Genomic DNA, 27,506 nt, shown 5'->3' on the forward strand with positions numbered 1-27,506 from the left:
AGCTCCTCCACGCTGACCTGTCCTGCGCCTCCTCTCTTTCAGCTCCTCGGCCCACCATGTCCGATCGCACCACATCACCCCCCCCCCCCCCCTCTTCTTCTGCATTCCTCTTGATCTCTTTCCTTCCACTCGCATCACTTGCACCTTCTGACCCACATAATTCTCCTGCCGTCTCTCCACATGACCGAACCACACCAGCGCCTTTTCTCTCTCATCTTCTCTGTGATCTCTACCACCTTGAGTCTTACTCTCACTTCTTCATTTCTCACCACCTGTCCTTCCTTGCTCGGCAGACGAATCGCCGAGCAAGGTGACGAGACACTTTGCGCCGCACAGGAGGGGCAGTTGCCAACGGTCGGGACGTCTCGATGCGAGCGAGACGCTCCCCACGGTTCAGGACTTGATGCTTTCCCGTTCCCATCAACATCACCGCCATCGTCCCCCCACTCACGGTGGCTGGAGGGGAGCGTTCCTGCGTTATACCGGAAGCGGCCACTGATCTGCCAGCACTATGATCATAATTTACTACTATAATGAGCCAAAAATGTCTGTGTGTTCCGCGCGTGACGTCACTCCACGTCGACCAGTCCTCCTCATTAATAATCATGAACAGGTGACGTCCTCCACATGGACAACCCCCCCCATTCATAATAATTATCGGCTGACGTCACTCCACATGGGGGGCCGAGGCGCCTCCTCCTCAGCGTCAACTTACAACCCTCACTACAAAGGCAGAATCAAACACGTCACGCCATCTCCGTAACGCGATTGAGGCATCAAAGTAAAAAGGACGTCGTGATGAACAAGGGATTTATAACCTTTAAATGAAATAGGTCTGTGTCACCGCACCCTTACAGATTTGACACGAATGGATGCAATGAATATATCACGTCGCGGTCTGATTTTCGCTTGCAAGCTTCCGGTTTTCATGAAATACACCCGTCCTTGGATGGGTAAAGGACTAGTGGCTAATAATAAAATCATTACCTATTTACCCAGGAAACCAGTCCCACCCAGGACCAGGGTCCTGCATTGTATTCATATTGTGTATGTATTGTGTATACATTGTGTATGTATTGTGTTTGTATCGTGTTTGTAGTGTCTGTATTATGTATGCATTGTGTATGCATTGTGTATGTATTGTGTTTGTATTGTGTTTATATTGTATATGTATTGTCTGTATTGTGTATGTATTATGTATGCATTGTGTTTGTATTGTGTCTGTATTGTGTATGTATTGTGTTTGTATTGTATATGTATTGTGAAAGTATTGTGTTTGTATTGCGTATGTACGGTGTTTGTATTGTATATGTATTGTGTATGTATTGTGTTTGTATTGTGTTTGTGTTGTGTATGCATTGTGTTTGTATTGTGTATGTATTGTGTTTGTATTGTATATGTATTGTGTATGTATTGTGTTTGTATTGTGTATGTCTTGTACATGTATTGTGTATGTATTGTGTTTGTATTGTGTTTGTATTGTGTATGTATTGTGTTTGTATTGTGTTTGTATTGTGTATGTATTGTGTTTGTATTGTATATGTATTGTGTATGTATTGTGTTTGTATTGTGTATGTATTGTACATGTATTGTGTTTGTATTGTGTATGTATTGTGTTTGTATTGTGTATGTATTGTGTTTGTATTGTATATGTATTGTGTTTGTATTGTGTATGTATTGTGTTTGTATTGTGTATGTATTGTACATGTATTGTGTTTGTATTGTGTATGTATTGTGTATGTATTGTGTTTGTATTGTGTTTGTATTGTGTTTGTTTTGGTGCAAAAGGTCAGGTGACAACTCAACGCGTGCGTCACCAACAATGTGGCCTTTAAATAAATGGACAGTACAGTATGTAGCAATTGCCCCTCTTCATCGATGATAAATACAGCGTGTTTCAAACAGATGGACCCGACTTGAAATCGCGATATCTCTGCATCCACGAACCGCCCATGAATGAAACGCTTGCCACTTGAAAGGGCGGGGCATAGAGAGGGCGGGGCATAGAGAGGGCGGGGGCATAGAGTTTAAAATGATTACCGCGAGATGCCTCTCCCAGCGCACAAACAGCCCCTAGCCTCAGTCATTCTCTAGATGGTGACCCCAGTGCACAAACAGCCCCTAGCCTCAGTCATTCTCTAGATGGTGACCCCCAGTGAACACAAACAGCCCCTAGCCTCAGTCATTCTCTAGATGGTGACCCCAGTGTACAAACAGCCCCTAGCCTCAGTCATTCTCTAGATGGTGATCCCAGCTCACAAACAGCCCCTAGCCTCAGTCATTCTCTAGATGGTGACCCCAGTGAACACAAACAGCCCCTAGCCTCAGTCATTCTCTAGATGGTGACCCCAGCGCACAAACAGCCCCTAGCCTCAGTCACTCTCTAGATGGTGACCCCAGTGCACAAACAGCCCCTAGCCTCAGTCATTCTCTAGATGGTGACCCCAGCGCACAAACAGCCCCTAGCCTCAGTCATTCTCTAGATGGTGACCCCAGCGAACAAACAGCCCCTAGCCTCAGTCATTCTCTAGATGGTGACCCCCAGTGAACACAAACAGCCCCTAGCCTCAGTCATTCTCTAGATGGTGACCCCAGCGCACAAACAGCCCCTAGCCTCAGTCATTCTCTAGATGGTGACCCCAGCGTACAAACAGCCCCTAGCCTCAGTCATTCTCTAGATGGTGACCCCAGCTCACAAACAGCCCCTAGCCTCAGTCATTCTCTAGATGGTGACCCCAGTGAACACAAACAGCCCCTAGCCTCAGTCATTCTCTAGATGGTGACCCCAGCGCACAAACAGCCCCTAGCCTCAGTCATTCTCTAGATGGTGACCCCAGTGCACAAACAGCCCCTAGCCTCAGTCATTCTCTAGATGGTGACCCCAGTGAACACAAACAGCCCCTAGCCTCAGTCATTCTCTAGATGGTGAACCCACAACACAAACAGCCCCTAGCCTCAGTCATTCTCTAGATGGTGACCCCAGCGTACAAACAGCCCCTAGCCTCAGTCATTCTCTAGATGGTGAACCCACAACACAAACAGCCCCTAGCCTCAGTCATTCTCTAGATGGTGAACCCACAACACAAACAGCCCCTAGCCTCAGTCATTCTCTAGATGGTGACCCCACCGCAACACAAGGGGCGTTTTGCGTTCTGCAGTTCAGCAAGACTGAATCCGTAATTGCGGTGCAGCGTGCGTTTCAACGGCGTTTTGGCATTGATCCGCCAATGTCAAAGAGCACTCGTCGTTGGTACCGACAGTTTGAGGAAACGGGCTGCTGTTTGTGTAAGGGGAAGAGCACAGGGCGACCACGCACGTCAGAGGGAAACGTGAGAAGAGAGGCGTTTGGGACCAATTCAAATATCGTCTCGATGTTGTCCGTACAGCTGGTGGAGGGCACATAGAGCATTTATAAAATGGTTAGTAAAACTTGATAACTCGTTAAACCGTTTGTAACTTTTTGTGTAATTGTAACATGTTGCCAATTGGGTCCATCTTTTTGAACACCCTGAACTTCATCCATTATATATAAATATTTATAATGATCTTCAGGTCACAGTGTTGTTGACAAATGCCGTTGAGTTGCATGTGCATCCATACGTGAAACCATGTTTCCACAACAATACATTCCACCAATGGGATGGTTCCTGTTGTCTCAAGCGCAGCGAGCCGACGGCGTTCGCTCACGAACCCGCGACAGAGCTGCGACGAAGTTCGGATCTCAGCTCGGGGTCCGTCATCACAGCGGCCGAGCCATTGCTCGACCCTCAAACTTCAACGAGAGACCCGCCGGTCGCCTTCCCCTTTACGGGAGTCGTGGACAGAAAGTGGTGTCCAAGGCGCGTGTAAAGGGCTTTGTGATGGAGGTTCGTCGCGAATGAACGGGGCAGGGAGGGAACGTGCAGATGACGTTTGATCACCATGACGCTCGTCACGCGTGCGTCGTCTGTTCTGCTTCACGCGACTCATGAAAGGAATGTTTTTCTCTTCACATCACTTGTTATTCACACACTCATACATACACATGTTCACTACCACGCATACAACAAAGACAAAGCAAAGGTCGCCCGTGAAGCCTTGACAGACTGTTGAGGTAAGGGCTGTTAACGAGCACCAATGAAGGCCGGCACGGCACAAGACGGGGTGGGTTGCGAGCAGCACATCCTACCGCCTTTGTTTCCCGAGTGGCGATGTTTAAACACATCGCACCAGGTACTGATTTGAGGCCGAGTATACCTAGGGGAGGCCCAAGACCCGATAAGATAATCGTCATTGGTCTTGGCCGTGAGCGGGAATATAAATCGAGTCGCTGCGTTCGTAGCGCAATGCGCTAACAACTGCGCCACCGCTCCCCACTCATACATACACACTCACACACTCACACGCTCGCTCGCACACTCGCACACTCACGCTCACACAAACACACTCACACGCTCGCTCGCACACTCGCACGCTCACGCTCACACAAACACACTCACACGCTCGCTCGCACACTCGCACACTCACGCTCACACAAACACACTCACACGCTCGCTCGCACACAAACACACTCACACACTCGCACTCACACGCTCGCTCGCACACTCGCACACTCACGCTCACACAAACACACTCACACAAACACACTCACACAAACACACTCACACAAACACACTCACACAAACACACTCACACAAACACACTCACACAAACACACTCACACAAACACACTCACACAAACACACTCACACAAACACACTCACACAAACACACTCACACAAACACACTCACACAAACACACTCGCACACTCACGCTCACACAAACACACTCACACAAACACACTCACACAAACACACTCACACAAACACACTCACACAAACACACTCACACAAACACACTCACACAAACACACTCACACAAACACACTCACACAAACACACTCACACAAACACACTCACACAAACACACTCACACAAACACACTCACACAAACACACTCACACAAACACACTCACACTCGCACGCTCACACAAACACACTCACACAAACACACTCACACAAACACACTCACACAAACACACTCACACAAACACACTCACACAAACACACTCACACAAACACACTCACACAAACACACTCACACAAACACACTCACACAAACACACTCACACAAACACACTCGCACACTCACGCTCACACAAACACACTCACACAAACACACTCACACAAACACACTCACACAAACACACTCACACAAACACACTCACACAAACACACTCACACAAACACACTCACACAAACACACTCACACAAACACACTCACACAAACACACTCACACAAACACACTCACACTCGCACGCTCACACAAACACACTCACACAAACACACTCACACAAACACACTCACACAAACACACTCACACAAACACACTCACACAAACACACTCACACAAACACACTCACACAAACACACTCACACAAACACACTCACACAAACACACTCGCACACTCACGCTCACACAAACACACTCACACAAACACACTCACACAAACACACTCACACAAACACACTCACACAAACACACTCACACAAACACACTCACACAAACACACTCACACAAACACACTCACACAAACACACTCACACTCGCACGCTCACACAAACACACTCACACAAACACACTCACACAAACACACTCACACAAACACACTCACACAAACACACTCACACAAACACACTCACACAAACACACTCACACAAACACACTCACACAAACACACTCACACAAACACACTCACACAAACACACTCGCACACTCACGCTCACACAAACACACTCACACAAACACACTCACACAAACACACTCACACAAACACACTCACACAAACACACTCACACAAACACACTCACACAAACACACTCACACAAACACACTCACACAAACACACTCACACAAACACACTCACACAAACACACTCGCACACTCACGCTCACACAAACACACTCACACAAACACACTCACACAAACACACTCACACAAACACACTCACACAAACACACTCACACAAACACACTCACACAAACACACTCGCACACTCACACTCACACAAACACACTCACACAAACACACTCGCACACTCACGCTCACACAAACACACTCACACAAACACACTCACACAAACACACTCACACAAACACACTCACACAAACACACTCACACAAACACACTCACACAAACACACTCGCACACTCACGCTCACACAAACACACTCACACAAACACACTCACACAAACACACTCACACAAACACACTCACACAAACACACTCACACAAACACACTCACACAAACACACTCACACAAACACACTCACACAAACACACTCACACAAACACACTCACACAAACACACTCACACAAACACACTCACACAAACACACTCACACAAACACACTCACACTCGCACGCTCACACAAACACACTCACACAAACACACTCACACAAACACACTCACACAAACACACTCACACAAACACACTCACACAAACACACTCACACAAACACACTCACACAAACACACTCACACAAACACACTCGCACACTCACGCTCACACAAACACACTCACACAAACACACTCACACAAACACACTCACACAAACACACTCACACAAACACACTCACACAAACACACTCACACAAACACACTCACACAAACACACTCACACAAACACACTCACACAAACACACTCACACAAACACACTCACACAAACACACTCACACTCGCACGCTCACACAAACACACTCACACAAACACACTCACACAAACACACTCACACAAACACACTCACACAAACACACTCACACAAACACACTCACACAAACACACTCACACAAACACACTCACACAAACACACTCACACAAACACACTCGCACACTCACGCTCACACAAACACACTCACACAAACACACTCACACAAACACACTCACACAAACACACTCACACAAACACACTCACACAAACACACTCACACAAACACACTCACACAAACACACTCACACAAACACACTCACACTCGCACGCTCACACAAACACACTCACACAAACACACTCACACAAACACACTCACACAAACACACTCACACAAACACACTCACACAAACACACTCACACAAACACACTCACACAAACACACTCACACAAACACACTCACACAAACACACTCGCACACTCACGCTCACACAAACACACTCACACAAACACACTCACACAAACACACTCACACAAACACACTCACACAAACACACTCACACAAACACACTCACACAAACACACTCACACAAACACACTCACACAAACACACTCACACAAACACACTCACACAAACACACTCGCACACTCACGCTCACACAAACACACTCACACAAACACACTCACACAAACACACTCACACAAACACACTCACACAAACACACTCACACAAACACACTCACACAAACACACTCGCACACTCACACTCACACAAACACACTCACACAAACACACTCGCACACTCACGCTCACACAAACACACTCACACAAACACACTCACACAAACACACTCACACAAACACACTCACACAAACACACTCACACAAACACACTCACACAAACACACTCGCACACTCACGCTCACACAAACACACTCACACAAACACACTCACACAAACACACTCACACAAACACACTCACACAAACACACTCACACAAACACACTCACACAAACACACTCACACAAACACACTCACACAAACACACTCACACAAACACACTCACACAAACACACTCGCACACTCACGCTCACACAAACACACTCACACAAACACACTCACACAAACACACTCACACAAACACACTCACACAAACACACTCACACAAACACACTCACACAAACACACTCACACAAACACACTCACACAAACACACTCACACAAACACACTCACACAAACACACTCACACAAACACACTCACACAAACACACTCACACAAACACACTCACACAAACACACTCACACAAACACACTCACACAAACACACTCACACAAACACACTCACACAAACACACTCACACAAACACACTCACACAAACACACTCACACAAACACACTCACACAAACACACTCACACAAACACACTCACACAAACACACTCACACAAACACACTCACACAAACACACTCACACAAACACACTCACACAAACACACTCACACAAACACACTCACACAAACACACTCACACAAACACACTCACACAAACACACTCACACACTCACACAAACACACTCACACAAACACACTCACACAAACACACTCACACAAACACACTCACACAAACACACTCACACAAACACACTCACACAAACACACTCACACGCGGGTCTCGTGGGTGGAGGGGGAAACGACTGCTCGCAGAGCCGCACTCCTGCAAATCCTTCACGAATCCCCCGACTTTGAGTTTTCCCTTTCCCAGCGGAGCGCTTCCCATTCTAATCCGAGATCTCCGACAGAGCCCCGGGGTCCATGCGGAACACCCACTAACCCACTCACTCCCTCACCCACCCACTCGCCCGATCACTCCCTCACCCACCCACTAACCCACTCACTCCCTCACCCACCCACTAACCCACTCACTCCCTCACCCACCCACTCGCCCGATCACTCCCTCACCCACCCACTAACCCACTCACTCCCTCACCCACCCACTCGCCCGATCACTCCCTCACCCACCCACTAACCCACTCACTCCCTCACCCACCCACTAACCCACTCACTCCCTCACCCACCCACTAACCCACTCACTCCCTTACCCACCCACTAACCCACTCACTCCCTCACCCACCCACTAACCCACTCACTCCCTCACCCACCCACTAACCCACTCACTCCCTCACCCACCCACTCGCCCACTCACTCCCTCACCCACCCACTCGCCTACTCACTCCCTCACCCACCCACTCCCCCACCCACTCCCCCACCCACCCACTCGCCCACCCACCCACTCGCCCACCCACCCGATCACTCCTTCACCCACCCACTCGTCCGATCACCCTCTCACCCACCCGATCACTCCCTCACCCACTCACCCACTTACTCGCCCGATCACTCCCTCACCCACCCACTCGCCCACTCACTCCCTCACCCACCCGATCACTCACCCACCCACTCGCCCACTCACCCATCCGATCACTCCCTCACCCACTCGCTCGCTCCCCCGCTCACGCACGCCGCGCCATTATTGATTTCCCGTCCCGAGTAATAACGAGGAGCGACGCGCAGAGACGCCGCTCCTCCCGCCGCGGCCCCCGCGATCCGCTCTCGCCGGGTTGCCCGAGCCCAGCAACGGACCCCGTCCGTCGCGGCGCCGCGGAGCCGGCCCAGGAGGCACCGCGGCGGGCGCGGTTGCGTTTTCATTTTCCACCCCGCGCCGCGTCAGCCCGCAGAGCGCCACCGCCGTCGGTCAATCGATTCATCGATCGACGAAGCGACCGGCGTCTCTCGCTCGCGGAGAGGAATTCACGATCCCGGGCGGGCGGGCGCGAGGGTTAAAGGGAGGCTCAGACACGCGGCCACCTGGGGCGTCTTTGACAGACGAGGCACGTCCTCGTCAATACCCTGAGCCCAACACGAAAGGCCACCTCCGCAAAAAAGCTACTTCACTTTATTGTCGGCCACATCGCCACGCGGGCCACAGAGAGGGTAGGAGGGGTGCAAGAGGCGGCGGTGCGAAACATGACAGAGGAGAGAACAGGAAGCGAGGCAGAGAGAGCAGCAGTGGGGAGAGGCAGGCGGGAGGAGAGAGACGTGGACACGGAGGGGATGAGGAGGAGTGAGATGTTCGAAATGGGGACGCCACGAAAGCGGGGACCGGGGGGAGGAGAGGGGGCCGGGAGGTCGGGGCGTGGTGGTGCTGCCGTGTCCGCCGTGTGCGCCGGGGCCCAATGGGAATGCGCCCATGTGCTGACCCGATGTGCTGACCCGAATCTCAGTATCCATTCTCGTTTTGCTTTTCTGTTTGCGACGCAAAAAGCGCCGCGGCAGATTTCCGGCCGCGGTGTGCAGGGAGATCTGAGATCGGTAGCTGACGAGAAATAGAATCGCTCACCGTAACAGAGCACAGCGATGGTGCAGGCTGGGAAACCGTGAGTAAAAAATCGCACGCAGAAATGTGCCTTGCCAAAAGCACACGACCGAGGTTTTCATTCTGAAAACGGCCGTGAGCATTATCCTGAAGAAGTGCATTGCGGTCAGCGTAGCTGTTGAGCAAATGTGACGACGAGCAGCAGCAGCAGCGATGCAACACGAGACAACTGATAAACCGGTTTCACCCTTCTACGGACTCATCAGCAGAGTATCTTCATTGCAAAGTCTGCCTCTGGGAAGCATCCACGCGGAGTGTCCGGCAGCCACAACACTCGAGGGCCCACTCGTGTCGGCTCACGCCAACAACCATCACATCCTGTCACGAACAATCGTAGCGCGCGCCGGGCAGCCCCGAGTGTAAAACGAGACGCACGCAAGTGTACACTTGTGTGTACACTTGTGTACACAAGTGTACACACAAGTGTACACAAGTGTAAACATCACTCAGCCACGTGCGCGGTGTGCAAACAGCCATCGCGGGGCATTCCCTGGACACGAGAGGGACACGACACATCATTTATTCAGGAAATGCCGACGGCTGTTCGGAACGGGCGCGCATGTGTGTGGTTTGCGCCGTCACGCGGCTTTGCATGCTTGTTGGCAACTCGCGGTGGTAGTGGTGGTGGTGCTTTAACCACAACTCGGTGGTGGTGCTTTAACCACAACTCGGTGGTCGTGCTTCGCTCATGCACGCCGAGCGAGCGATCGCACGGGCGACGCTACAGTCGAAACGATGGCGCGCGGGGTCGTCCAGTTGACAACCCCAAACCACCGAACGACCAAACATCAGACGCGCGAGACGCAGACATTCTGCCGAAGCTGTGAAGAAGCCGCTGAGCCAGGTAGCCGCTGATTTCACATGGCGGGTTAACGGGGTGCACGCGCAGCTACGTACGTTTGTTTAAACTTCTTTCACACGGTACGTATCCAAGCGTGCTCATCGGAGGTGCGCGGTTGGCTACGATCAGCAGGTCGTGAGTGGTGGGGCAAATCGCGGCTACTCCAACTCTTTACAAAATGTCGTGGAAGAGCAGGCCATGAAGTACCCTCTCGGAGGGGTTCCGTCTAACGGGGGCCCCTTCCACTATCGGCGGCGTGGACGAGCGCTTGCAGGGCTGCGCCTTTACCGGTACCACGCTCCATCGGAGGGGGCAGTTGCCGGCTGCCCCCCCCCCACCCCCGCGTGCCGCGCGTGACCTCCCACGACCCGAGCGGCGTGACAAATGGGCAGCACTTCAATGATCACGCCGCGTTCAATCACACGTGGGGCACGGGCAGAGAGAGGAGGCGAGCGAGCAGGGAGGGAGGGAGATCGTTATAGCACTCAATTTGTAAAGTGAGTCCGATAGACATCAGGAGCCGTCTTAATTATCGCGCGGGGGGGGGGGGGTATGGGGGGGGGCTTCATTTCAATCGCCCGCATCCGTCACGGGGCCCGGCGGAGAGGGCACGCGGTCGGTCGCGGCCCCCCCCCCCACCCGTGGAGTTTGCGTGGCGAGGCACCCGGCCTGGCCGTGATTTATGCCCACGTGGATTTACGCCTTACAGCAAATCGGTGGGGGTTTCTCGCGGTAATGCGGAGCCAGCAGATTACGATAATGCATCAAATCTGCTTCGCCCGCATCGAGCCCCGGGTTTTACAAACGAGGCTCCGGGCCCCGGGTTTTACAAACGAGGTTCCGGGCCCCGGGTTTTACAAACGAGGCTCCGGGCCCCGGGTTTTACAAACGAGGCTCCGGGCCCCGGGTTTTACAAACGAGGCTCCGGGCTCCGGGCCCCGGGTTTTACAAACGAGGCTCCGGGCTCCGGGTTTTACAAACGAGGCTCCGGGCCCCGGGTTTTACAAACGAGGCTCCGGGCTCCAGGTTTTACAAACGAGGCTCCGGGCTCCGGGTTTAACAAACGAGGCTCCGGGCTCCGGGTTTTACAAACGAGGCTCCGGGCCCCGGGTTTAACAAACGAGGCTCCGGGCTCCGGGTTTAACAAACGAGGCTCCGGGCTCCGGGTTTTACAAACGAGGCTGCGGGCCACCGAACCGCGACGTCCTCGCTTCGCCGTGGACGTGACGCAGCCCGCGAGGCCGGGGAGGTGCGAGTACCACGCACAAGTACCACACCCGGCCGCCTTTGTCTCTCTAGTCGCGATGTTTACACACCGCGCCAGGTACTCTTTTGAGGCTGTGTCGACCTAGGGGATGCCCATGACCGTTTCAGATAATCGTCCCTGACGTTGGCCGTGAGCGGGCATCAAACTAGGGTCGCCAGGTTCGCAGCGCAGTGCACTAACCGCTACACTGCCGTTCCCCACACAAGTAGCACACACACACACACGCATGCCACATGCATGTCGAGCATCAGCACACCCCGAAACCGGCACAACGCAGCGTCGCCACCCACCACCTCCACCACCCCCACGAGAACCACCACCCCCACGACAACCACCACCCCCACGACAACCACCAACCCCACCACCCCCACGACAACCACCACCCCCACGACAACCACCAACCCCACCACCCCCACGACAACCACCGCCCCCACGACAACCACCACCTCCACGACAACCACCACCCCCACGACAACCACCACCCCCACGACAACCACCACCACCTCCACCACCTCCACGACAACCACCACCCCCACGACAACCACCACCCCCACCACCTCCACCACCTCCACGACAACCACCACCCCCACGACAACCACCGCCCCCACGACAACCACCACCCCCACGACAACCACCACCCCCACGACAACCACCAACCCCACCACCCCCACGACAACCACCGCCCCCACGACAACCACCACGTCCACGACAACCACCACCCCCACGACAACCACCACCCCCACGACAACCACCACCACCACCTCCACGACAACCACCACCCCCACGACAACCACCACCCCCACGACAACCACCACCCCCACCACCTCCACCACCTCCACGACAACCACCACCCCCACGACAACCACCACCACCTCCACCACCTCCACGACAACCACCACCCCCACGACAACCACCACCCCCACGACAACCACCGCCCCCACGACAACCACCACCCCCACGACAACCACCGCCCCCACGACAACCACCGCCCCCACGACAACCACCAACCCCACGACAACCACCGCCCCCACGACAACCACCACCCCCACGACAACCACCACCTCCACGACAACCACCACCCCCACGACAACCACCGCCCCCACGACAACCACCGCCCCCACGACAACCACCAACCCCACGACAACCACCGCCCCCACGACAACCACCACCCCCACGACAACCACCACCTCCACGACAACCACCACCCCCACGACAACCACCGCCCCCACGACAACCACCGCCCCCACGACAACCACCGCCCCCACGACAACCACCGCCCCCACGACAACCACCACCTCCATGACAACCACCACCCCAGGCTGGACGAGTGATCGGCCGCCCGCGTCTCACGGCAGAGGTGCGAGGCTCTCCTGACGCGCCGTGCGCCGCTCTCTCTCTCCCGCTCTCTCTCTCCCGCTCTCTCCCCTCCCCGTATCGCTGACAAATGCGAGCCGTGATGAGAGCGGCCCCGAGCGCCCTCCACAAAACACACAGCCATCCCTTACGGCGAGGGGCCAGCCGCAGAGACACGCAAACAAACACCGAGACGGACGCGCGAGCACACAGAGGGGGCGGCTGCTCTGGCTTCTATTTGATCGTCTCTGCTTTGATTTCTACCCGGTAATTAGAAAAAAGAATCTGATTTACATTTCCTTAATTGTCGCGCTTTCTTTGCGCGTTATTGCTTTCGTCGTCCACAATAGAGGTGTCTTGGGTTAGATCGCGTCAGTATATAAATGTGTCGTTAAAACCCGCCACCACCCGACACAGCCTCATCTCTCCCATCAACATAGCGATAATCTCCCATTAACACTGCTGTTGTGCGCATATGCGGGGACGGTACTCTTATGCGGTGACGGAAGCTCATTTCATGCTAATCTCTCTCCCTAATCTCTCTCCCTATCTCCCCCATGAACACAACTGACGTGCTGGCGTGTGGGGATAGAATTCCTTTCCAGGTCAGACCCCGCCTGCTTACCCATCGCCACGTATATAACCTCTTGTTATTCTTGGTTCTTTCGGTAAAGTCACGTAGAAGGGAAACAATAAAATAATAAAAATACAAAACAATAAAATTCTCACAACAGCAAGAAAATTTTCTTGCTGTGGTTTTCACACCTGATGATGATTGCTTGTGTTGCAGTCGAAACGTCGTGAGAATTTTATTGTTTTATATTTTTATTATTGTATTGTTTCCCTTCTACGTGGTGACTTTACCGAAAGAGCCAAGAATATGAATCCCTGTAGTTACGAAAGCTTGACATCAAGATGTAACCTCTTGTTGTTGTGACAGCTCTCTCGCTCTCTCGCTGGTTCAGCAGTTCCACTGTTGGGTTATTTTTTTCCGCATGAGGACGACCGCTTCTTGTGTTGCGATCGAAACGTCGTGATGTATTATTTTTAATTTTATTTTTCTACCTACGTGACTTTGCCGAAAGAACAAAGGAGTATGGATTCCTGCAGTCACGAAAGCTTCAAATCAAGATAGTGACAGCCCTTACTACAGTTGGCTGTCGGGTGGTGGCGGGTTTTAACGCCATCTTTATATATTTACGCGATCTAACCCAAAACACCTCTATAGTGGATGATATTGGTCGCCAAAGTCTGGTACTACTACGTGTTAAACTGCTTTTGTCGCGTCGGTGACCCAGATCGCTCGTCCACACGAGGCCCTGGTCTCTGGGGCTCTCAGCGGGCCCAGCAAAGCAACCGTGATGTGAGACGCGATGCAGTCTCCACTCTCTCTGGCCTCTCTTGATCACGTGCCATGAAAAAGGGGCACTTCCCAAAACATCACCGATTACCGCATGCACGTGGTCCTTTAAAGTCCACCTATGAAGGCCGGCACAGCACACAAGGGGGTGGGTGTGCCAGACCACGCCCGGCCGCCTTTGTCTCCCCATTGACGATGTTCATACATAGCACCACGTACTAATTTGAGGCTGAGTCGACCTAGGGGAGGCCCAGGACCGGTTCAGATAATCGCCACTGATGTTGGCCGTGAGCGGCAATGGAACTCGGGTCGCCAGGTCTGTAGGGCAGCGCGCTAACAGCTACACTACCGCTCCCACTCCACACACACAGACACACACACAGACACACACACTCACACATCTCCCTCTCGTAGTGACCCCCCCCTCTTCCCCGCCACCCTCAGCGCCCAATCATCCCCCAGGCGGCGCGCCCATGCCTATGTTTGGGAAACGCGACGCTTAATCGCAATTAGTGTGAGCAAGGTTGGCACGTGTGATCGGCCATTAACAACAATTGTCCGGGTGGGATAGGCGTTTGCTGATGAAACACATAACAACAATAACAACAGTAAGAGTGTTGTTGTTTTGGTTTAAAATTGGAACGTGTCGTCTTTATAATGGCACGCGTTCGTCCTCCGCCCCGAGGGGGTGCTGCGAAGGAGACGAACTCCGCGAGAGTGAAGTCAGCGGTGAACAACAAGCTGGGACAGCCGGGGCGTTAAGCGAGCCTTCAAGACGCGCAGGCTTCGCTGCGCACAGATGGGGGAGGCGGATTTTACAAGTCACGTCGGCCTGCAAGCCTCCCCAGGAGAGAGGCCCGAGGGACATCGACGTAAAGTGTGGCACAGTTTCTGTGCGCATCGCTGTTCCAAAGCAACCCCACCACCACCACCAACCACAACCCCCACCACCACCAACCACCACTACCAACCACCATCAACCCCAACCCCCACCACCAACCCTCACCACTACCAACCATAACCACTACCAACAACCAAAACCACCACCAACCACAACCCCCACTACCAACTCCTACCACCAACCACAACCCCCACCACCAACCCCCACCAACACCAACCACCACCACCAACCACCACTACCAACCACAACCACCACAAACAACAACAACAACCACCACAGAACTGTCCTGCACTCGCACGTTAGTGCAAGGGACTGCTGCTTGAGATGTGTTGGCGAGTGTGTCAGTGAGTGTGTCGTTGTGTCAGTGAGTGTGTCAGTGAGTGTCGTTGTGTCGGCGAGTGTGTCGTGTCAGTGAGTGTGTCAGTGAGTGTGTCAGTGAGTGTGTCGTTGTGTCAGTAAGTGTGTCGTTGTGTCAGTGAGTGTGTCGTTGTGTCAGTGAGTGTGTCGTTGTGTCGGCGAGTGTGTCAGTGAGTGTGTCGTGTCGGCGAGTGTGTCAGTGAGTGTGTCGTTGTATCGGCGAGTGTGTCAGTGAGTGTGTCAGTGAGTGTGTCGTTGTGTCAGTGAGTGTGTCAGTGAGTGTGTCGTTGTGTCGGCGAGTATGTCAGTGAGTGTGTCGTTGTATCGGCGAGTGTGTCAGTGAGTGTGTCGTTGTATCGGCGAGTGTGTCAGTGAGTGTGTCGTTGTGTCAGTGAGTGTGTCAGTGAGTGTGTCAGTGAGTGTGTCAGTGAGTGTGTCGTTGTGTCAGTGAGTGTGTCAGTGAGTGTGTCGTTGTGTCAGTGAGTGTGTCAGTGAGTGTGTCGTTGTATCGGCGAGTGTGTCAGTGTGTCGTTGTGTCAGTGAGTGTGTCAGTGAGTGTGTCGGTGAGTGTGTCGTTGTGTCAGTGAGTGTGTCAGTGAGTGTGTCGATGTGTCGGTGAGTGTGTCAGTGAGTGTGTCAGTGAGTGTGTTGTTGTGTCAGTGAGTGTGTCGTTATGTCGGCGAGTGTGTCAGTGAGTGTGTCGTTGTGTCAGTGAGTGTGTCAGTGAGTGTGTCAGTGAGTGTGTCAGTGAGTGTGTCGTTGTGTCGGCGAGTGTGTCAGTGAGTGTGTCAGTGAGTGTGTCGTTGTGTCGGTGAGTGTGTCGTTGTATCGGCGAGTGTGTCAGTGAGTGTGTCGTTGTGTCGGCGAGTGTGTCAGTGAGTGTGTCAGTGAGTCTGCCTTTTAACTGTGCCGAGGACAATACTTGGAATAGGTGACAGAGCCTTTGCTGTTGCAGCACCAACGTTTATGAACAACCTTGTTTCCTGCCCTTAACATCGTAAATCTTCCTTCAAAAAACATCCTGAAGCAGAACATTAGTGCCAGATGAACCACTTTTACAAATGTGATTCGCAACTTTGAACCTGATCCGTGTATCATCGATAGTTACATTTTAAAGTGCGATGTAAATGAGAGACTGCGTGTTATTGTCTTGGTGTGATCTGGGAATGTTGTTGTTTTTGTGTCGCCTGGGACTGTTGTTGTTTTGGTGTCGCCTGGGACTGTTGTTGTTGTCTAGGTGTGGTCTGTGACTGTTGTTGTTGTCTTGGTGTGGTCTGGGACTGTTGTTGTTTTTGTTGTTGATGTCTTGGTGTGGTCAGGGACTGTTGTTGTTGTCTTGTTGTGGTCTGGGACTGTTGTTGTTGTTGTCTTGGTGTGGTCTGGGACTGTTGTTGTTGTCTTGGTGTGGTCTGGGACTGTTGTTGTTGTCTTGGTGTGGTCTGGGACTGTTGTTGTTGTCTTGGTGTGGTCTGGGACTGTTGTTGTTGTCTTGGTGTGGTCTGGGACTGTTGTTGTTGTTGTTGTCTTGGTGTGGTCTGGGACTGTTGTTGTTGTTGTTCTTGTTGTCTTGGTGTGGTCTGGGACTGTTGTTGTTGTTGTTGTCTTGGTGTGGTCTGGGACTGTTGTTGTTGCCTTGGTGTGGTCTGGAACTGTTGTTGTTGTTCTTGTTGTCTCGGTGTGGTCTGGGATTCTGTTGTTTTTCTGCCTTTCCCAGGCTTGCATTTGTTGTTGATAAATCAGCAGGAATGTATTGATGTCGTTGTGCGATTCGTACCTCGATACTTTAGATACTTTAGATATTTTTCATTTATGTTTCGTGGCTTGTTTACACTTTCTCTGTTTTACACTCCTATCGTGTTTGTGTTTCTTGTTGTAACTTGCTGGCCCACCCTTACTGGATATCTGTGAAAAAGAGCTTCATAGCTCATCGGATTCCTCCTCCTGCAGTCTAAATAAAGGTGATAATTCTCTCGTTAAATATGTCAGTTAATGTGTCAGTGTCAGCGTGTCAATGAGCGTGTCAGTATGTGTGTCAGTGTGTACATTAGTGTGTCAGTGAGTGTCAGTGAATGTGTCAGTGTTTATGTCAGTGCACGTGTGTGTCAGCGTAAATGTATTAGTGTGGGTGTCAGTTGCGCATGCCAATGTGTCAGCACGTGTCAGTGCATCATTTTCAGTGTGTGTCAGTGTGTGTATCAGTTCATCAGTATGTGTATGTCAGCGTGTTCATCAGTATGTGTACGTCAGCGTATTCATCAGTATGTGTGTGCGTCAGCGTGCGTCAGTGCGTTAGTGTGTGTCAGTGTGTCAGCGTGTTCATGTGTGTGTCAGTGTGTCAGCGTGTGAGTGTGCTGATGAGCTCACGGCCCCGCGTGCTGGGCTGCGACATGAAGACTGTTCGTGCCGCTGCGTCATACCAGCGAGGATGAAAACGCCGAATGGAGATGAGGAGACGTGGGAAGAGGCAGGGACAGACGCGAGGGGGGAGCAGCAGGCGACAGGTTATCACAAAGTAAGAGCGCACGCACACACACACAGAGCGAGAGAGAGAGGGAGCGCGCGTGGCGTGTGAGAGATATCGTGTGTGGGGCGGACAACAGCCCGACGGCGGAGGCCGACGTGGGAGACACGAAGGTTGGCTGGGAGCGGGAGAGGAATATTTTTTGTGTATTTTGTGAACGCTTCGACTTTTGAAGGGAGGCGGCACAGCGGCGGCCCTCGCGCCGGCAGCGCCAACCCCGGAAAGGGCTTCGCGTCGCCACGGCGGTCGGAGTTCACGATTTGAGAGATTTCATTGCAGAGACTTGTTGTGTGTATTTTCTCTCCCCCGTCTTTTGTTTGATTTCTGCGCTTCTATCGCGTGCTTACCCAGTCGCCGGGCTCCGTCGATTGAAAAAAACGACTTGTTGTTTAAGGAATTAAAAATAGTACTTATAATAATGTGAACTTGTAACGCGTTGCCGCCGCCGCCGCTGCTACTTGGTATTCACTCGTGGCTCTCGCAGAGAAAGACAAGACGGAGAGGAACCAGGAGGAGGAGGATGAACCACGGACGAGCGGGAAGGCAGCAGCGAGGCGGTGTGCCGGCACCTACAAGTGCCCAAGCTCTGCAGTCCTCTGTGCATTAAAGTGTCATCAGCCATTCACGAATATTAAAACAAGTATTACAGGCCTTTCACAGAATCCCAGCCGCGTCGGTCATGAGGGTTGTTTGACGATGCTGCACCCCGCTTAGGTGGGGGGAGGACATGCCAGGGCTGGATCAGATGTCACTCAACACCAAAGGTAGCCATGGGTGGGAATCCAACTCGGTTCACGAGGCTGTAGCACGGTGTGCTTACCACCAAACCACTGCACCACCTCTCAACCCCAGCGGGCTCTTAGGTGGCTGTAAATAAACCTCTCCGTTTGTCAGTCTCTCTGTCAGACTGTCAGGCAGTAAGTCTGTGTCAGTCTGTCAGAGAGGCAGGTTGTCAGTATCTGAGTGAGTCAGTGAGCGGGTCAATCAATCAGTGTGTCAGGCTGTGGCCCAGCCAGGCGCTCAGAGTGAGAAGTCCCCGTGGGGTGAGCGCGGCGCGTTCCTGGGAGCGGCGGAGCCGCCGGAGCCCACAGGCATGTGTCGCGGTGCGCGCCCGGGAGGAGGTGTGGGGGTGGGCGGGGGGGGGGGGGCACGGACTCACGGCTGTGGATGGAGGAGGCGAGGCTCCGCACGTCGCGTGCGAGCTCCGGGGCGGACGATCCGGCACCGCCACGCAGGTGGCCCAGGGCTGCGAGCAGCGAGCGGGCGGCGTGCGGGTCGGCGCCGGAGAGCTGGGCCCGGGCCTCGCGCTCCTCCTCCACGCGGAGACGCTCCCGCTGCAGGGCGCGCAGGAGACCTGGGGGGGGGGGGAGGCGCGTGAAGACACGCGTGTGACACGCGGCATTCACACGTGCTCCTAAACTAACACGTGCATTCAAAGACAAGGCACACACGCGCAGGTGCTGCCACACTCACTCACGCACTCACGCTTGCATCCATACACGCACAGGAGCTGCTGACTCGACGAATACATTTGCACACACAGCAGGCTCCTGTGTGTGAACCCACGCCCGCACGTGCTGTCGGCATGAGCTGTCTCCCACGTCGCCGAGATAGTATCGCGTGCGGATCGCCTCGCGTGATATTCCACTTTCGTCTTTTTTTTCAAACAGAGTTTTCCTCTCTTCCCCCCACCCCACCGCTCATCGTTTAATGGCTGCGCAATCGACGCGGCATTGCCACGAGACGCCGCGGTGGCGACATGCATGTGCCTTGTATGCAGGCGCACATGGGTTAGATCCCGACCCTGACGCCTGCTGTTTATTTGGAGTTTGTGTGTCCCTCTCCCCGTAGTCGCGTGGATTTTTCTCCGGGTCCTCCGGGTTTTCCCTCCAGATGTATAATCCACAACACGCATTTGGAATGTTTGGCAGCTATAAATGTCCACGTGATGATACGCCGCTTTGTTGAGCTATCATTTATGGCCAGGTCGCTTCTGATAAAGAGCTATAATAGCTCAGTGGGCCTTACCCGGTTAAAAACATTGCTTTTATGTTTAACAGTTTAAAGGTGGAGGGTCCATCCGGGAACGGCCCGCTGAAGCGGACATCGCAGAGCGAGGGGCGGCGACGGAGTTCCCCGCTCGTCGCAGAAGTTCGCGCCACCACGCGCCGTCCGCTTCGCTCACGGCGAGACGTCAAACATCCCGCATGCGTGTGCGCGTTGAACTTCTTTCGCACAGTACGTGGCCAACTGTGCTAATCGGAGGTGCGGGTGACGTCATCGTGTGGCCGGGGTCACGATACAAATTGGAACAATCACCCCGCAGATCACTCAACCGGGAATGCGCAGAGCGGCATTGGCCCCGGCAGTCTGTGTGTGAGACCGCCTCGTGTGCCATGCCGGCCTTAATAGGTGCTCGCTAACAGCACTTGCCCCCACGGTCTGTTAAGGCTATAGGGGGGGATATTTGCCTTCATAACAGTTCTCTTGAGAAGTGTAGGTGATGTGGTAAATACCCAACTACCAACCGATTCTCCTGCGGTCACGGTTTTACACGGAAACTACAAGGCGCTCCTGCACACAGCAGTAATGCCACCACCACCACCACCATCATCACCACCATCATCATCGGAGCGACTACAGTTCTATTGAATTCCACGTTTGTCCACCGTGCCACTCCTGACAGCAGTGATGATGGTAATAGTGACTAATTATTGATTTGTAACGTGCCCAGTTGCGCACTCACTCACAATCATTCCTCTGATCTCTCCCCCCACTCCCACAACATTTTCCCCATCCCCGCGAACCTCCCTTCCCAGCTCCAAACCATATTCATTATTAAACGTCTCCCCAAGGGCTCATGCAAACTCTCTGCTTTGAAGTCGTCTGATCATCTTTATAGGATTTTCTGCTTTTCTGATGCTCGTGTGACGACGTGAAAACATTGTTATTACTGCAATGACGACTGGAGCACACACAGCGTCAGCATCACGGGAACCTTCACTTCACCTGCAGGCAGAGCTTGATTAGTGGATAGCTTGTCTCGTTAACGGACGAGATCTGGGTTATCCGATAGCGCAGGAACGGAGCGGAGGGAAGAAGGGAGGGTGAAATATACCAGGCTGTAGGTTGATACAACTCTTGCATAAAGGAGTTTAAAATCATTTGCGAAATCTCACAATGCCAGCCAGCTCCTACCTACCCTCCACCACCCCTTTACCCAACATACACCACAGAGCTGCCCTCCTTTACCCAGCATGCACCACAGTTATCCTTCACCCAGTATTCACCACAACTGCCCTCCTTTACCCAGCATGCACCATTCAACTGCCCCTCTTTACCCAACATGCACCACACAACTGCCCCTCTTTACCCAACATGCACCACACAACTGCCCCTCTTTACCGAGCATGCACCACAAAACTGCCCCTCTTTACCCAGCATGCACCACACAACTGCCCCTCTTTACCCAGCATGCATCACTCAACTGCCCCTCTTTACCCAGCATGCACAACTCAACTGCCCCTCTTTACCCAGCATGCACCACTCAATTGCCCCTCTTTACCCAGCATGCACCACTCAACTGCCCCGCTTTACCCAGCATGCACCACTCAACTGCCCCTCTTTACCCAGCATGCACCACACAACTGCCCCTCTTTACCCAGCATGCATCACTCAACTGCCCCTCTTTACCCAGCATGCACCACTCAACTGCCCCTCTTTACCCAGCATGCACCACTCAACTGCCCCTCTTTACCCAGCATGCATCACTCAACTGCCCCACTTTACCCAGCATGCACCACTCAACTGCCCCTCTTTACCCAGCATGCACCACTCAACTGCCCCTCTTTACCCAGCATGCACCACACAACTGCCCCTCTTTACCCAGCATGCATCACTCAACTGCCCCACTTTACCCAGCATGCCCCACTTAACTGTCCCTCTTTACCCAGCATGCACCACTCAACTGCCCCACTTTACCCAGCATGCACCACTCAACTGCCCCTCCTTACCCAGCATGCACCACTCAACTGCCCCTCTTTACCTAGCATGCACCACTCAACTTCCCCACTTTACCCAGCATACACCACTCAACTGCCGCACTTTACCCAGCATGCACCACTCAACTGCCCCTCTTTACCCAGCATGCACCACTCAACTGCCCCTCTTTACCCAGCATGCATCACTCAACTGCCCCACTTTACCCAGCATGCCCCACTTAACTGCCCCTCTTTACCCAGCATGCACCACTCAACTGCCCCACTTTACCCAGCATGCACCACTCAACTGCCCCTCCTTACCCATCATGCACCACACAACTGCCCCTCTTTACCTAGCATACACCACTCAACTGTCCCACTTTACCCAGCATGCACCACTCAACTGCCCCACTTTACCCAGCATGCACCACTCAACTGCCCCTCTTTACACAGCATGCACCTCTCAACTGCCCCTCTTTACCCAGCATGCACCACTCAACTGCCCCACTTTACCCAGCATGCACCACTCAATTGCCCCTCTTTACCCAGCATGCACCACTCAACTGCCCCTATTTACCCAGCATGCACCACTCAACTGCCCCTATTTACCCAGCATGCACCGCACAACTGCCCCACTTTACCCAGCATACACCACTCAACTTCCCCTCTTTACCCAGCATGCACCTCTCAACTGCCCCTCTTTACCAATCATGCACCACTCAACTGCCGCTCTTTACCCAGCATGCACCACATAGCTGCCCCTCTTTACCCAGCATGCACCACTCAACTGCCCCTCTTTACCCAGCATGCACCACTCAACTGCCCCTCTTTACCCAGCATGCACCACACAGCTGCCTCTCTTTACCCAGCATGCACCACATAGCAAGCCTCTCTTTACCCAGCATGCACCACAAAGCCGCGACCCAATCTACAACCACGTCGTGCCCCGCGCAATCTTCCCGGCGCAGCAGCAGAAGGGGCTTTGCTTGGCTCTCCAGGGGGGCTGTGAGGCGCCGCGCGCGGCTCTGTCAAGGCATCCGTCACGGATCGTGTGCTCTCTGCAGGCCGGGGATTTGTGAACGCTCTGCGATGAACGCTCTTTTGTGTAAAGAGGTAAAGAGGGGGATTTTCTCTCGCGGGGGGCCTCTTCGGAGCGCCTCTCAATATACAGAGAGGGGGGGGGAGTGGTACTGACCTTGAATTAGTATCTTGTGGGTGGGATCAGCGGCCAGCACTGCTTCATAAGTACCCTGTGCCTACGTGCGGCGGGAGAATTGCGGAGGGATGGTGGGTGTGATGAATGAAGGCGGGGGAGGGAAGTCAGGGAGGGGGGAGGGAGAAGAGGGAGGGGTGCACACACGCGCGTTAGTGATGGGAGTAGCGTCGTTGTTTTATTTAATAACGCGCCGCACAAGCGCCTTTTTTTTCATCCAATTACCGCGGAAGCTGCGTTCGCTCCGTGCATCGCAATCGCGACTCCCCCTGGCAGCGGCGGCGGCGGCGTCGTCAGCCCCTCCGCCCCGCCGTGAGGATGCGCGCACAGCGGGCGGGGGGCCCCACACGGGGGCCCGAGCCGCCTCCTCCATCCTCGCACTGCCGCCACTAAACGCCGATCCCTGCGCCGCTAATTATCGCTACAATCAGCGGTGCCCACCGCCGGGCACTCCGCGTCGCCCACGCACAGAGAGGGAGAGAGAGAGAGGCCGTCTCTGATTTGGTGGGGGGGGAGGAAGCGTCGCTCGAAAACCCCAACACGTGCCACCGTCGCGGGGTATTGACTGCCGCTGTAGGGGTTAGACGCTGTTGATGAGGCGAAGGGGGAAAAAAACCCGCGTCAACACGACAACAACAGACAATGATGATGATGATGACAACTCGAGGACACGCGATGCAGTTCCTCAGGAACTTCTTGATGGTTTTGGACGTTTTGTCGCGCGCCCCCCGGGGCGGCCCCAAACCTCGGCCTCGCGACTCTCTCACTGACATCGAGATCGTGACGCCTCGTTACGAGTTGTGATGGTGATGCCTCGTTACGAGTTGTGATGGTGATGCCTCGTTACGAGTTGTTGGTGATGCCTAGTTACGAGTTGTGTTGGTGAAGCCCTGTTACGAGTTGTGTTAGTGATGCCTCGTTAGTGAGCCTGCGAGCGAGTCGGGTGGCTCCGGCTCGACAAGGCGAGGGGACGGAATCCGAGACACCGGGAGGCGGCAGACATCGCCCGCTCTGTGTCGATTCCCGCGGCGCGCGCGCAACCCCTCGAACAACGCCGCCGCATCAGCACAACGAGGGGGGGGGGGTCACTCGGTACGGAGGCCTCGCGTTGTTAAACAGTGGGGAGCCGAGCCCCGGCTCACACCGACAGCACTCCCCGGTGCTGACGAGAGACGCCGACAGCGCTAGGATGCCAGCAGCAGTGAGAAGTCAGAAGCTGATGTTTGTGGAATTTCAGCAGGGAGCTTTTTACTCGGAGTCGGTGGAACACTCCGCGTGCGTGCGCGCGCGTGAGTGCCAGCCCACATCTAAAGCAGCGACTGGTGGAGGGGGAGGAGGGGGGGCCCCAGCCCAGCAACACTCGGCCAGTCCTGGCCAGCCTCTGCTGACATCAGCACGGAGCTGGCTCATTTCTGTAATGAGCGAGCAGCCTCGTATCGAACGGGCAGCCCCGTGCGCGAGCGCGCATGCACGCACACAAAGGCAGTGTTCCCACGCATCACCTCTTACAGACGCTCGGAGCAAGTGCTGTCAGCGAGCACCACGCCCGGCCACCGTTGTCTCTATAGTGGTGATGTTTTATACATTGCACCAGGTACTCATTTGAAGCCGAGTCGACCTAAAGGGAGACCCAGGGACCGGTTCAGACAACCGTCACTGGTGTTTGTGGCCGAATGGCCCACGAGGGGGTGGTGTGATCAGAACCGCGCCCGCTCGTCTTTGTCTCCACCGTGCCGATGTTTACACGTCGCACCGGGCACTCCATTTCAGGCCGAATAGTCCTCGCCGAGGCCCATCACCGCCTCGGGTAAATCCTCGTCGCCGCTGTCGGCGGAGGCCGTGAGCGAGACTCGAACTCGGCTCACAGCCCCCGGGCGTCGGAGAGCGCACGGCGCTAATCGCCGCGCCACCGCGCGCGACCTCGCGAAACGTGACGGCGATCCACACGACGGACGCGCTGTGCCAAGGCAAAGCGCGCGTGCGTGCGTGCAATGTGAACAACTGTCTGGAACGCACGCGGCTTTGAAATGCAACAGAGTCCGACTCAAACGAGTTAAGAACAATTGGGTTCATCCCAACAATGGGCAGCATTGGAAGACGGATAGAGCTGAGCACCCGGGTGGCTCCCTCGTTGGGACTCGTAATAAGTTCTTTACTCTTGGAGTCGATGGTCTAAAACGACAAAACGTTCAGTTCTTTTCAGCTGGCGGTCTGGATAAGGCTGAGAGCTTGAGTTCACGAACTGCTGTGCCCCCCCCCCCCCTCGTGTGTTGTTAAACGTCTTTGGTTAGCGGCCTGCACTCAGGCCCCACGCCTGCACGGTGCCACTCTACAACCATGCACACACACGTGCACGTGTGTGTGTGAGGAGCTCATATATCCTTTTTGGTTCTTTCGGTAAAGTCACGTAGGTATCAAATACCACAGCAAAACAATATTTTCTTGCTGTGGTTTTCCCAACTGATGATGATTGCTTGTGTTGCAATCGAAACGTCGTGATTTATTTTATTTTATACTTACGTGACTTTACTGAAAGAACGAAATAGTATGGATCCCTGCAGTCACGAAAACTTCAAATCTAGATTAAGCTCACATATCCTTGAAAGTTTTGGACGCTGTCCCAGCAGTGAACTCTTCCGGCAGTTGAAGCTGCGTGGACTGGGTCACGACGCCCCATGCCCAGCCACCACCACCACATGCTGCCCAAACTGCTTTTTTGTCCAGATAAAGGAGGCTAAATGGGCACGGCACAGGCTCGAGTACAGATGGGCTGATGGGCTGATGCGGTACGGGGGTATTTGGAGCCGAGTGGATTTGTCTGTGACCGGTGCCAAGATCGGCCTTAGTAGAGGAGGCTTATGGAGGATGCTACCTGGCAGTGCCAGGCAAGGTGCACACTTGGAGGCCGGTAGTTGGAGGCAGTGGCCCTCCAGCAATACTGGAGAATAAAGAGAAGCGATTCAACACGGCGAGGGGGACACAGTGGGCAGCACAGTGGTGGTGCATCTGCCAGTCATCTCAGGCATTCAACCCATGGCGCCTGATGTGTCACGTGACCTCTGGCCAGTGAACATCCCATACATTGCGTGGCCTCAAAGGGCACCTAGTCTGGCACACGTGCCGTAGCGACATGATCGCCACTGGCGAAGGTCGGCGGCTGTTGTTGTGTCATGAGCAGCGGGCGGCTCCGTCTTTATAACGCCCCCCCCACCGACCCAACGGCCCGTCGCACCAAACGGATTACCTCTTCACCGTGGCAACCGTGGATAGGGGTCGATGTGTTCCACCCCGTAACAGACGAGCGTTGCCAGGACACGCGATGCCTCGCTCCCCGCGCCCTCCTTTGCACGCAACGCCCCCGCGCACCCATTGCACTGCACACGTGGGCGCGCACGGTGCCTGCAGGTGCGTTGCGCGGGAACGAGTGCGTGCGCGCGTGCGTCAAGCGCAGGTGCAGATTGCGCGCTGGAAATTTACAGTTTATGCGCGGACGCGGGCGCACACATGGACGCGCACGGACGTGCGAGGTGCGCCCACACTGACACACGCACACACG

At 53.8% G+C, this 27,506-nt stretch overlaps 2 protein-coding genes across 7 annotated transcripts in view; one reads left to right on the forward strand and one right to left on the reverse strand.

Annotated features, from left to right (window-relative positions):
• TTC12 (tetratricopeptide repeat domain 12) overlaps positions 1 to 27,506 on the reverse strand; it is a 237,655-nt gene that overhangs the window by 182,556 nt on the left and 27,593 nt on the right. For all 5 annotated transcript variants that reach the window (XM_076071329.1, XM_076071331.1, XM_076071332.1 and 2 more), the window contains exons 9-10: positions 23,933 to 23,993; positions 19,917 to 20,111 (exon numbers count right to left, since the gene is read on the reverse strand). In XM_076071329.1, coding sequence (XP_075927444.1) covers positions 19,917 to 20,111; positions 23,933 to 23,993 — 256 coding nt within the window. The remainder of the gene's footprint in view (positions 1 to 19,916; positions 20,112 to 23,932; positions 23,994 to 27,506) is intronic.
• Positions 11,216 to 19,411, forward strand: LOC142929645 (uncharacterized). Of its 2 annotated transcripts, XR_012945837.1 has the most exons (3): positions 11,533 to 18,194; positions 18,568 to 18,748; positions 19,242 to 19,411. XR_012945837.1 is itself a non-coding variant. In XM_076071333.1 (2 exons), exon 1 carries the CDS (start codon positions 12,499 to 12,501, stop codon positions 13,594 to 13,596), a length of 1,098 nt encoding a protein of 365 aa, XP_075927448.1. In that variant the 5' UTR covers positions 11,216 to 12,498; the 3' UTR covers positions 13,597 to 18,748; positions 19,242 to 19,411. The 2 variants fall into 2 exon arrangements, 1 of the variants encoding a protein (XP_075927448.1); XM_076071333.1 differs by having other exon boundaries at positions 11,216 to 18,748.

Source organism: Petromyzon marinus, chromosome 32 (assembly GCF_048934315.1).
Source record: "Petromyzon marinus isolate PM22_M1 ecotype Great Lakes invasive population chromosome 32, UKy_Petmar_22M1.pri1.0, whole genome shotgun sequence".
Taxonomy (NCBI): Eukaryota; Metazoa; Chordata; class Hyperoartia; order Petromyzontiformes; family Petromyzontidae; genus Petromyzon; species Petromyzon marinus.

What these genes read in the sequence shown, in the direction of transcription:
- LOC142929645 (XM_076071333.1), top strand. Translation starts at nt 12,499, where the DNA reads ATGCATGTCGAGCATCAGCACACCCCGAAACCGGCACAACGCAGCGTC.